General features: G+C 42.1%; 1 protein-coding gene across 8 annotated transcripts in view; it reads right to left on the bottom strand.

Annotated features, from left to right (window-relative positions):
- LOC122564836 (serine/threonine-protein kinase Nek6) overlaps positions 1-13,667 on the bottom strand; it is a 266,799-nt gene that overhangs the window by 182,633 nt on the left and 70,499 nt on the right. For 4 of the 8 annotated variants that reach the window (XM_043720147.1, XM_043720151.1, XM_043720146.1 and 1 more), the window contains one exon: positions 2,872-2,999. In XM_043720147.1, the coding sequence (XP_043576082.1) occupies positions 2,872-2,964 (93 nt within the window). In that variant the 5' untranslated portion in view covers positions 2,965-2,999. Of the gene's footprint in view, positions 1-2,871; positions 3,000-3,120; positions 3,202-3,325; positions 3,511-3,702; positions 3,836-13,667 lie in introns of those variants that run through there. The other 4 variants (XM_043720150.1, XM_043720148.1, XM_043720145.1 and 1 more) reach the window with 4 other exon arrangements.

The raw sequence follows: 13,667 nt of genomic DNA, 5'->3' as shown, positions 1-13,667 counted from the left end.
GGGGCGTTCTGTCCTTGTTACAGTTGGAGGGGTGGGGTCTGAGGCCGGAGGTGCGGATGTTGATGAGATGCTTTGGAGGGCATCTTTAACCACGTGGGAAGGGAAATTGCGGTCTCTAGAGAAGGTGGCCATCTGGTGTGTTCTGTGGTGGAACTGGTCCTCCTGGGAGCAGATACGGCGGAGGCGGGGGAATTGGGAATACGGGATGGCATTTTTGCAAGAGGTAGGGTGGGAAGAGGTGTAATCCAGGTAGCTGTGGGAGTCGGTGGGTTTGTAAAAAATGTCAGTGTCAAGTCGGTCGTCATTAATGGAGATGGAGAGGTCTAGGAAGGGGAGGGAGGTGTCAGAGATGGTCCAGGTAAATCTCGAAACATCGATTTTGCTGCTCCTCGGATGCTGCCTGAACTGCTGTGCTCTTCCAGCACCACTAATCCAAAATCTGGTTTTCAGCATCTGCAGTCATTGTTTTTACCTAGACGTCTTTTGCTTCCACAACCTTGCAGTTAACACTGCACATGCGATCTACCTGTTTTAACTGTCCACTGGCTCAGTTTCTGCTTAACCAGTCATGTCCCATTGATTGATTGAGTTTTCAGTCTGGAAAGCAGGTAGCAGAGTGCAGATCTTACAGGGGTATGAAAAAGGATAAGCCTAAAATGTCTTTAAAAACATAAAACCATGTGGTTATGATAGGAACAATGGTATAAATGACAAATAGGTAACAGGACTGATATTGGCAGGTTTGTCTTCCCACAGGAAGTATTCTATCCAGTACAGTGGAAGCAAACATCCCGTAATCATTCCAGCAACAGGTCGTTCCAGTAACGGAGGGCGCAGGGAACGTAGATGTGCCATTATTGGACAGATTAAGCTGAGCCGAATGCATCCTGAAGCATCTTGCATTGGAATAAGCTGATGGCAGTGAAGTCATGCGAGATCTTCACCCACATGAAGCAGAGTCACTGGGTAGAGATTGAGAGCAGGATTTCTACCTCAGAATGGGGCCAGAAATGGAAGTGAACACACGTCACTTTGTGGCACTAGCTGGTGTGATAACACCACACCATCCCTTGCACCATCGTCCCAGAGAAAGCAAGGATGTGGTGGCAATCCACAATGGGAGCCCAGCAGCTGTCGCTGTTATTGTCTTTGGATTTTATGAACCTGCTTAGAGGGTGCCTGAGGGAGACACCTTTTCTTTCTCCCTTATTCCAGTTTCAACAGCCTGCCTGCTGGACCTACTCAGACAGTCAACACAGTCCCTGGACACTATTTGGCTCCTTAACAGAAGGTCCCAGCTTTTGGAAGAGTGTACAGTCAGGGCCTCAATCCAAAATTAGTGGAAAATGTTGGTCATTATTCCCACCCTTAACCTGCTGCACCCTCAATACAATAGAGTCATACAGCACGGAAATGGACACTTTTGGTTGGCATGCCAGTCCCTGCCAACCATAGTCCCAAGCTAAAGTAGTCCCACCTGCCTGCTCTTGACCGATATCCCTCCAAACATTTCTTATTCATGTACTTACCTAAGTGTCTTTTAAACATTGTAACTGTACCTACATCCACCACTTCTGGAAGTTCATTCCACGCCCAAACCACCCTGTGTAAAGGAAATTGCTCCCCTGCCATTTTTTAAATCTTTTTCCTCTCACCTTAAAAATATGCCCCGAGGTCTTGAAATCCCCCAAACTAGGGAAAAGACACCTGCCATTGACTTTATTTATACCTCTCATGATTTAATAAACCTTTGTAAGGTTACCCTCAACCTCCTACACTCTAAATTTAAAAAAATGTCTCATCTTGGGACACATGCATGCATGCATGTAAACCATCACCAATATTTCTAACATACAGAGGTTCCTTGCTATTCAAAGGAGTTATGTTTCAAAAAATCTAATGCATCCTGAAAGGACCATAAAGGGGGCTTTACTTCTCACAAAAAAGAAATTCATTTTCGTCAACACCCCAATGTAAACCAGCTGAATGAATACCAAAACTTGTTCCCCAACAAAACAGGAACACATTCACAAAACTAAAAGTATCAGGGCAATGAACACCGGGAAACCACCCCACCACCCCCCAACCCGCTCCCCAGTACAAAGACAGAAAAGTGCTAAAAAAATGCACAGGAAATTATTTGGTGTCTGAAAGGGAAGAAGAAGAAAATATTTTAGGTTTGACACTTTCTCAGCTACGGTCAGATAAAAATTTTATTCCAAACTTAATCTTACATTCTGTGGTAGATGCTGAGCAGTAATTTTTCAGTATTTCGAGCAAGTTATTTCCAGTTTAAGATCATCTAAAATCCTTCGCAATAATCCAAACCCATTTGCAATTCAACTTGCAATAAATGTTCCAACTCTGTGCTTAGTAATTATTCCATAATTTTTCACAGAGTCACGGATCAGAAGCTTCCTATTAGTAACTACAACTTGCTTTATTTTACATGCAGGCAGTTCAGGGGAATTCCTGTACTGAGCTGGCAGTAACCAAAGAATGCAATGTCTTTCAGGTAGGAGCATTGTTAGCTGCAAGACGCTAATTTAATCTCAGCACAAATTACGCCTATATCGTACATAATTTAACTTGCTCTTACTGTGTTACCAACCACTGTCTGGTTGAACACTTTGCCCAAAACTGTCAAACTTTTGTAACTATTTGAAAAGAATATTTATGAAGCGCACATGTTAAAAACTTAAACACCAGTCAAGCTCTTAAGGTTGTGTTACCAACCACTGTCTGGTTGAACACTTTGCCCAAAACTATGTCAAACTTTTGTAACTATTTGAAAAGAATATTTATGAAGCGCACATGTTAAAATCTTAAACACCAGTCAAGCTCTTAAGGTAGCAAGGCAGCTGAACTGACCTGAGCTTCTTGCTGATAGCCCGTGCCTGGTTTATAAAGGAGGTTGTTCTGAATTCCTAGAGCATGTGGGTTATGGTTCTGTTGCTGTTCCATTGTAGCATGTCACCGTGAGGCTTTTTTTGTTAATCCTGTGAAGACACCAGCCAGTTAAATCTTTGCCAAACAGCTCTGTAACCACATATTAATTTCCCAACTTGTTTTCTTCCCAGCTCCACTGAATGCTAATTCAAAAAGGCAGAGTTACATTACATTTTGAATCAATAGATTCATTCAGCTTCAGTTTCTTCCACAACACATTGACTGGATATCCATTTCCAAGGTCATATTTTTTATCAGCTATTTCACATTTCCTTTCCATTCCAAAACAATCACTGGGACAATAGTTCTCATGCTCAGCCAGGATTTTATTCCTGATTAATTATCCACATATCACATTAACTGTGGTAATACTAACCCTGAAACTATTCTTCCTTCAAAACTGTGACAAAGTACAATTCCAAACAATCTGCAGTTTTCTTTTCGAAGAGAAAGCTGGGTAGCTGTGAAAAATTAAAGTAGGCTTCTAGTAGAATTCTGCATCTCTGAGTAACTTAGTACAAGTGTCTTGACTCCACATGAAACAGTCATTGCTCAACATCAGAATGAGCTCCACTTCCTGCTTTCGCAATGCTACAAAGCTGGACATTGACAAACGCTTCTACAAATCATTAGTGCAATGCTGTAAATGAACCATTAAATGATTACTCAGAAGGTCTTGTGAAACCTCCCGCCCACATGCAAATATATGGATCATTAGACCAGATTTTACGGGATAAATCAAGCAGACTTTACCTTTTAACCCTTTTAGCATGTGGTGTGTTACTATTCTCTACTCACATTCCAGAAAGGCTTCCCTCACAATAAGATCTTATTACGGGACAGTCAGTCACTGTATGCTCACCACAGCCTTTCCGTTTGTAGTGACCTATAGTAGAGTACACATGGGCAGTGAGTCAGTCAGAGGAACTGAAAGGCATTCTGAAGCATGAATTCTTTTTCTAGTATCTTACTCAAACCTCCCTGACTCGACCCATTCATAACTGATATTTACCCTTCCTGATAATCTTTATACCCATTGCCGCAACAAGATATGCGTAGTTATTTTTTATTCCCCTTGACAAAGTTCTTTAATGATTCTGTTGTTTGCCTTCACTCAAAATGTGCTGAAAGGATGAATGTGCCCTTGAGTTAGCTTTTATTTATTTATTTCTGCATCTGAGAACAAAGTAAGTGATTGTTCTCAGATCTAAATGTTCATGAAGTGAGTCAGTTTTACTATTCACTTTGTGTCCCACAAATGTCCCATTGGCTGTTGACGTTGCCTTTCATTGCCAAGTCCTTAACCCTTTTGAGTATATCAAGGTTTTGTTAGTTTTATTCACATTTAATCTCTCTGAAAACGATGATGATAACATCTTTAATGACAACACCATACAGTAGAGTACAAGAACCACAGAACTGCACAATAATTCAGTGCAAGTGCAAGCCATCCAGTCCAATATCCCTGTGCCAGCTCCTCAACAAGAGAAATATTCAAAACCAAAATACATTTTAAATTGCCTGTGGCATGAGGTATAGTCAGTTCCAAACTTGAAGTTCCTCCCTATTCAAGATAGAGCTAGAACTGGCTTAGAGAGAGGTAAGACACAGGTCCTACAGTGGCACTTTCTGACTTTTACTTGAACAGTTATAGGTAATTGTTTACTTGCTGGATTTCTATCTAATCAGTTGCGTAAGCAGTTTAAACTTAAAATTGATAATGAAATCAAAACAGAGACTTGAATGAGAAATATGTGCACACACACAGACCTATTCTCACAAACTTAATTGAGATTTTTGAAGAAGTAACAAAGAGCATTGATGAGGGCAGAGCGGTAGATATGGCTGAGTGCAGGTTCATAGCTCCTTGAAAGTGGAGTCGCAGGTAGATAGGATGGTGAAGAAGGTGTTTGGTATTCTTTTCTCTATTGGTCAGAGTATTGAGTACAGGAGTTGGGAGGTCATGTTGCGGCTGTACAGGACATTGTTGGAATATTGCGTGCAATTCTGGTCTCCATCTTACAGAAAGAGGTTGCGAACTTGAAAGGGTTCAGAAAAGATTTACAAGGATGTTGCCAGAGTTGGAGGATTTAAGCTACAGGGAGAGGCTGAACAGGCTAGGGCTGTTTTCCCTGGAATGTCGGATGCTGAGGGGTGACTTTATAGAGGTTTATAAAATCATGAGAGGAATGGATAGGATAAATAGACACAGTCTTATCCCTGGGTGGGGCAGTCCAGCACTAGTGGGCATAGGTTTAGGGTGAGAGGGGAAAGATATAAAAGAGACCTAAGGGGCAACTTTTTCACGCAGAGGGTGGTACGTGTACGGAATGAGTTGCCAGAGGAAGTGGTGGAGGCTGGTACAATTGCAACATTTAAAAGGCATTTAAAAGGTATATGAATAGGAAGAATTTAGAGGGATATGGGCCAGGTGCTGGCAGGTGGGACTAGATTGGGTTGGGATATCTGGTCGGCATGGACAAGTTGGACCGACGTGTCTGTTTCTATGCTATACATCTCTATGATTCTATTATAATATCCAGCAAAATATATAAAAGCAAAATACAAATACTGGACAGAACCTTCCCAGGCTCCAAATGGCATGGGTTTTTAGATTAGATTACATTACAGTGTGGAAACAGGCCCTTCGGCCCAACAAGTCCACACCGACCCGCCGAAGCGTAACCCACCCATACCCCTACATTTACCCATTACCTAACACTACGGGCAATTTAGCACGGCCAATTCACCTGACCTGCACATCTTTGTGACTGTGGGAGGCAACTGGAGCACCCGGAGGAAACCCACGCAGACACGGGGAGAACGTGCAAACTCCACACAGTCAGTGTGACTGAGGCGGGAATTGAACCCGGGTCTCTGGCACTGTGAGGCATCAGTGCTAACCACTGTGCCACCGTGGGTTATAGCGAGAAATCTGTGATAACACGCTGGTTGTTGATTGAGGCTTTTCTCAATGAAAGGAGTAACAAGTCCAACAGAATTCAGGAGGCGGCCACTCAGCACTTCCAGCCTGCGCCATCTTCCAAGAAGATCATGGCTGCTCTGATTTTAACATCAGCTCCACATCCCTGCATCTCCCTGATAATCTTTCATCCTCTCAGTAATCAAGAATCCACCTACTTCCTGCCTTAAAAACATTTAAAGGTTTTGCGTTCACTGCCTTTTAAGGAAGGGAATCCAATGAAAATTGCAACTCTCTAAGAGAAAAATAAATTTCCTCATCTCGGTCTTAAATGAGTGATCTGTTATTATTAAACTATGATTTTCGATTCTCCCAGAAAAGGACAGCAGCCTTCAGCTGTCCGTGGGAAATACACTGCGTGTGCTGCAACCAAATGGCAAGGGATCTCTCGGAGGGGCCACAGCAAAGTTCTCCAGTGAGTTAAGGGGGACTGCTGTTAGCCAAGCACTCTCAGTAAAGTCAATCCAGGTAAATGGTCATTCACAGTCCAGGGACTTGAGTCAGTCGTCTGTGTGGGGTGGCTATGTTCAGGAGAACTGACTCAATACAGTCCAAAAAGTGGGCTACAGTCAGTCCTGTGTGTCAGTGGAATGAGTGAGTGTGAGTGTGTCTGTGTGTGTCAAATAGACAGAGAGAGAGAGAGAGAGAGAGAGAGTTTGTGTGTGTGTGTGTCTCATGGGGAGAAGCCGGAGATGTGGAGGAGGCAAGGACAGTTACAGGTGAGGAGGGAAACTCAATATAAAAGGGAGAGAGCGGGTTGTCCAAGATTTGCCATGGGATGTCATAGGAGGCAGAAAGGATGCCGCAGCCTCAACAAGGGAGCTCTGCAGCACATGGAGGAGAAATTTGATTGTTTTGGAGGGGGGGGGGGGGGGGGGGGAGTGGAATCAGTTTGAGGTTGTGGATGGGAACATATGTGCACTCAGTTGTGGTAGACTGTCCAGGGAGAACTAGGTAGAAAGGGCCATTGAAATCCTGGGGAGAGAGCTGATCGTCCTCTCATGGTGTGCAATGCAACTTGCATTGCCTTCATGATTCGAATGGAGAATGTAGCCTGGAAGCTGTTTTCTTTTTATTCATTCACGGGATGTGGGCATAACTTGCAAGGCAGCACTTACTGCCCATCCCTAATTGCCCAGAGGGCAGTTAAGAGTTAACTCTAATGCTGTGGGTCTGGAGTCACATGTAGGCCAAACCAGGCAAGAATGGCAGTTTCCTTCTGGAAAGAACACTCGTGAACCAGATGGGTTTTTCTGACAATTGACAATGGATTCATGGCCAACATTAGACTCTTAATTCCAGATTTGTGTTGGATTTGAATCTCCACCACTTGTTGTGGCAGAATTTAAATCCAGTCCCCAGAACATGGATCTCTGGATAAGAGGCCAACAATAATACCACTCAGCCATTGCCTCTCCGTGAAGATATTAGCAGACGACTGTTTATTCTGGTTGCAGACATCCTGCTATTCGAATGGAGGTATCAAAGTATATAGAATAAACAAGCTAAGTACAGCCTTTAGTTAACAGATGGCAGGCCATGAAATACTTGTCCCTGAATGTCGACAGAAGTAATTTGTATCTATATTCTAACTGGCAATGGAACTGTAGTGAAGGCAAAACCAAAAGGCCATTGATGAGAAGTAAGTTAATCAAAATGTGTGAAAAGTGCTCAGAATTTCTGAAATTCTCATTAATTCAATTTTAACCAATTTAACCTACGTATGGGAAGAAATTGAGTTAAGGTTCAGGTTGACATGATAGCACTGACACGGAATCTGACTACACCACCTATTATGGGCATGCACTTGCCTTCTAGCACTGTGGGTAATATCAGAATGATGCTATTTCTGTCAGCCTTACATTGAGAAGAGGCAAGCCATGCTGGGATCTTCCCATATGGCTGGCAGGATAACGCTGAGCTTGTAAAAGTTATTTAATTTCTTTTTGCTTTAGTAATTCACTGAAGGTTTCATTTCTAAATTGGTCTAAGTACACAGTGGAAAGCAACTGATTCAATATTCTCAGTCTGTACATCTGTGATGCCTGAGGTGGTGCTCTGGGCCAGCACGAGACCCCCCCCCCCCACTGGTTTACCACAGCGACTAGCCTTCATGTATGGCTACATGAACAAGATACACTTGGGGAGACCTGGAGACTCTTAAGCACAGTTTTAGCCCAAGCTCAGCACTAGATTTCCTTCAATGTTTCAGTTTTTTTTAATAATGTTATTTAATTCAGCTGCATAATAATCAGCAACGAGACATCTTTTCTTGTCATTTTCTCCATTAAATCAGATTTCTGTAGCTCAGTGAACTATTCTTTTCTGCTCCTCCCCCAACGTCTGAAAATTAATGCCTCCTACACAGCTTGCAATGCTGTGCACAGATATTAATTCAAAGGCAGCAGAGTAGCAAAGAAAATCAGCAAAACCTGTTGAATAATGCATGTATTAACCTTTTGTAAGTAATGAATGAAACATTGAACTTAATGGGTTTTTTTTTGCAAAGTATTTGTTTTATCTTCTGCTCGCCCTTTAGCCCACTGCAGCCATATGCAACAAGCCTGCCTGCTCTCAGCTCTCTGCCATTGCCTTCCAACCAAGAGCGAGGAAGTGCTTCACAGCACTTAGGAATTTTCTTTCAGTGCCTCTTCCTTCCGTATGAGGAAGTGCATTGCCTCTGCTCAAGGCCAATTCATAGCAGTTCAGGATTTTCCCATGTCTGAACCATTCCACAGAATCTTGGAGCTGCAACTCTCTGAAGCAAGCATTTTCTGATACATCCACCATGACTTACAATGAGTATCGCACCATTTATCCTGCCATGGATAAAATAGGCCTTTACTTTGTGAACGGTGCTATGCAACAGAAAGCTTATTGACCAGTCAGGAGGGAAGAAATTGGCTCATGCAAACCTACTGGCACCAACTGGCTGAGAGAATGATCCAAGTGCCAGATTGGACAGGTCAGAAGGGCCTGACTGAAACAGGACCTGGGGTGGTCACTGCGTCAGAGGCCAATGGTACTGGATAGCTTGGCAATGTGCAGACATGGTGCCATCACAACTGGAAAATGTACCAGCCTATGTAGCTATCCATCACTGTCTGAGATAAAAAGGGCCAGTTACAAATGAGTAATGATGAGGTCGGGGGAAACAAAAATATAAATGTACCTTTGTTCTGCGTCCCGGTTAGTTTGAGGCTCTTCCAAACATGGAAAAGAACATGCAAAGGTCTCTGCTGGTACTTCACGGAGTTAAGACACAAAATGTCAGATAAAAAGCCACCTGACCCCAGTGGCTAGGGCAGTGAAAAATCAGGCAGTCAGACATAAAATCAGTCAGCTGCCCTACTCAAGCCTCAGTGAAGTTAAGCTAGTGAATTGTATAGAACTGACATGTTGGGAGGGAGGTGGGAAGAGGCGATTCTGAGGGAGATAACGGGGGCCAGCAATATCCTTGGGTGGTGCTGGGGAGTGGCGAAGAACATAAGATGCACCATTTTGGAAGGAGACTGCAGTAAGGCAGAGTTATTCACCAGTACATCTGATTCTCTCATTCAGGACAGTCCAGTTTCAAGAAGATAATCATAGAATTATACAGCAAGGATAACTATGACAATGACTCTATAAGTTGTCCCTGTATACGTGTTAAAGAGTTAGCACTATTTCAGGCAGTCAGCTTTGGGAAAGACACTCTTTGGTTTAACGAAACTTGTTGGTCTTACAGTGCAAAGCATTGACTTCAACAGTGTGTTGCAGACTGGCACATTCTATGGTCCAGGAGTACCTGAGGGTCACACTAAAGTCTGGGGCAGCTGCCACCAAGGTATAGTGGGAAAATTCATCTAAGGTCTTTCTGCCAAAATACAATGGCAGTCCATTCAGTTATCAGACCCTCTCGATGTCTCATAAGTATGAAACATAGTCTTGTATAACTGATAAATACCTTGGGTTCTTCTTCAACTGCAGGGATTGCCAAATTCCCATGTCTGCTTGTGCTTCAGGTATAAAGGCAGCATGGATTCAGTAATGATGTGTGTTCCTAAAGGGTTTTTATGAATTAAGTATATTTTTAAATATTTAATATTTCAAAATAACACTATTTCAGGACCCTAGATGTTCAGATTTGAGCTTTTCCCAATATGGCAGTGCTGCATTTCTGGCGAGGAATACATGCATGCACTCTGCTTGCAATTTTAGATTCTAAGGCACCCATTGTATAGCTAGGCAGTTCCAACTTCATTCTAGTTCATGGTATTTAATACCCTCACATTATTACAGGGAGGAATTAGTTTTAAACATAATGTTTTCCCATTCAAAGAACATAATACATAAAAGGATTTTTTTGAGCAGTGGGGGAGTTGGGGCTGGTGGAATGTCTCACTGATGTAAACAAAAAGGAGCTTGTAAATAAGATCAGTCTCTGGAACAGGGACCTTGGTTTTTTCCCTTTTGTGACTCTTACAGCGTAAGAGGGAACTCAAAAATGAAATAAAAACAGGATAATTCTGGCAATCCGCAACGTTCACAAATAGAGGGGGTCCCTGAATACAAACATCCAATTTATGAATGCAATCTCATACAAGGATGAATTTTAAATACCTGACAGATAAACATTTTCTGTATTTATGAATGGTTGCTTTATATTGTCCTGCATTGATGTGTACAAATCGACTTGCAAATGGACTCAAGATTGGAACATGTTCACAACCCGGGTGGGGGGTTGACTGTAAATATTTAGTTACTGTACATCAACAGAGAGGGAGGAGTACATTTCCTCAATTGGAGGTGTCAATGTTGGTCCCCACAATCATACTGAATGACAGAGCAGTTCCAAAGGGCTGACTCCTGCTCCTATTTCTTATGTTCCTCATATGTCACTGCGATGTCTTTGCACGGTTTGCTATTTATATCAAACTCTCCAAAGCGCCATTTCATTTGCTTTATTCAATAATATAAAACAGCGATTTGCATTATTGAAAAAATGCTTGGAGGTTCACTCATGGACTAGCTTACATGAAGGAGTGCTATTGTAACATACAACAGCACGACCTACATCTACAGGTGTACAAGTGTCAGGCTTCAGGTTAACAAAAAGAACTGCCAACTCACAATGTTGCATTGTAAAAACAGTTGTTACTTACTCCACTGCTAGAAACCCATTTTAAATTTGAACAAAAGACCTCCTTGAATAGTACAGATCCATACAAGTGTTCACTGTCCTAACTAGTTTAGCCCAGGCAGCTAAAGCTCATTTTGCTTTCCATCCAATGTAGAAAAACATATTAGAAATGTAAATTATTTTTTAAAAATCCACCAAAATAGTCATAAGAAAACAATATGAAAAAGAAAAGCACATTCATAACTGGCTAAATGTTAGTAATTTTGTGAAAGCTTTTACAGTTGCTCGATGGCTGAACCCTATTACAATTGTCATTTTTGTCTAGTCTGCTTTTCTCGCTTCAATTTTGAGAAACACTATTTCAAAGACAAACATATTGTCTTCCTCTGTATTTGATCCATCACCTAATAACTGTGTCCCACTGAAGTAGAGCTCAACAGCTTGAGGCAACAACATGAATATAAAGTATAAATATTAATAAAAGCAACTTTGAACAGTATGCCCAAGGGTGGCTGGCAGTACATGACTGCAAAAAGTTACAATTAAAATTCACCCATCTCCAGTTACTGGCACGATGCCCACGCTTCTTAAAGCAGTAAATATTTATTCATACAGTCAAGAGCAGTCTGCTCCATCACAGATTATTTTACAAGCAGACAAAACCTGAAGCAATTAACACAGCTCATGTCACCCAGCATAACAGTTTCAGTGGCACTTTTAAGGATAATTTAGACATCCAGTAATGTGCCAAGATTTTGACTGAAAACACTACATGTCACCCAACCAATTTGCACAAACCATTGTAAATTACAAACCATTAAATGTAATTATATAAAGAGTGCAAAGGTCCTTAACTTACAAAGACCACAGGTGTCATGTCGTTCACACAAGTGAAAGAATATCATGAAGGAACCATTAATATTTCAATGTTCTCGATATTCTACAATTAATAAAAAATAAATTCTGGAATTGATGTGATGAGTGGGTATTACTTTTCACTATTATACCTTCCCCTCTCCTTTGTGTGTTTAGTGTTATTCGTTATCAATTTATTTTAGGTTTACAACCAGTTCAAAAAGGAATAAGTAACTCACAGTCAGATTGACCACAATAGCAATGTGTGCCCTGATTTCAGATGGCTTTGCTGACGTTTGTAACAGATCGCTGCCCTTTTACCTGGACAGATGCACTCAAATGGAAGGGCAACAGTCCCCTTAGACTGTGCCTCTAAAGGGAGCAGGGTGATGAATGACTCTGGTTATTAACTGTAGCAATGTCCAAATGCATTCTGAAACCCTGAAGCAGAATCGTGTCACTTGCAACAGGCTCCTGCTACAAAACTGCCTTCAAATGTATTAGCACATTCTACAGATGTTAATGTTTCCTCAAAGACACCAAAATGGAAGAGTTGAAGGAAAGTAAACCATTCTCTGGCACAAATGAAATGGATGAAATGAAGATAATTTGTTGGGATAATGTGTTGGGAGCAGGGTTGCCATCTGGAGCTGGAGGCATTCGTTGGCACTGCTTGATGTGGAATAGCAATTTGTTCAACCTTCCAAAATGGTTCCCACAGTTTACGAAACACATCAGATCACGCTGCTGTATTTCCAGTCTGGTCATTTCAGGCAGGACACTATAGAATAGCAGTAGTGAACTGGTTGGTGAATATTTATTCCATGAATGGATAAGTCCACAGGGTAAAAGTTTTTCCAGACATGAAGTAAGCATAACAACAATAAAATAAGCCTTCCATTTCAAAGTGGACACACTTCCAATGTTCTCCTTCTAGGAGGTGGGATTAAGTTCTCATCAGATGTACCCATCACTGCCATCCCCAGTCGCCCTCAAACAAACCAAGGCTGATAACTAGTCAGAGAGTAGTGGCTCAGCTTCCTCAATAAATGTACTTTCTGACTGATAGTGGTTTTAAACAGACATGATGGAGAAGGCTTTACCTCTAGGCATACAGTGTTTTATACAGGACAGCAAGTTGGCAGAGCATTGCCCTTCATTGGGTGGGTGGGTGGGATGGAGAAGAGTCTTCAGCCTATACACTTGACCAGTGTCTAATGACTGTTGCAGGAAAATATCAGCTTGAAGTCAGCAATTTAGAACAAGCGATGGACCATTCAGTCCGGCAGGGGTTAGTTTGGAAAACTTGAAAGGGTTCAGAAAAGATTTACAAGGATGTTGCCAGCATCGGAGGATTTGAGCTAAAGGAAGAGGTTGAATAGGCTGGGGCTGTTTTCCCTGGAGCATCAGAGGCTGAGGGGTGACCTTATAGAGATTTATAAAATCATGAGGGGCATGGATAGGGTAAATAGACAAAGTCTTTTCCCTGGGGTGCGGGAGTGCAGACCTAGAGGGCATAGGTTTAGGGTGAGAGGGGAAAGATATAAAAGAGACCTAAGGGGCAATGTTTTCCACACAGAAGGTGGTACGTGTATGGAATGAGCTGCCGGAGGAAGTAGTAGAGGCTAGTAGAATTGCAACATTTAAAAGGCATCTGGATGGGTTCATGAATATGAAGGATTAGGAGGGATATGGGCCAGGTGCTGGCAGGTGGAACTAGATTGGGTTGGGATATCTGGTCAGCATGGACGGGTTGGA

Source organism: Chiloscyllium plagiosum, chromosome 30, assembly GCF_004010195.1.
Source record: "Chiloscyllium plagiosum isolate BGI_BamShark_2017 chromosome 30, ASM401019v2, whole genome shotgun sequence".
NCBI lineage: Eukaryota > Metazoa > Chordata > Chondrichthyes > Orectolobiformes > Hemiscylliidae > Chiloscyllium > Chiloscyllium plagiosum.
This window is presented reverse-complemented; position numbering and strand designations above follow the sequence as displayed.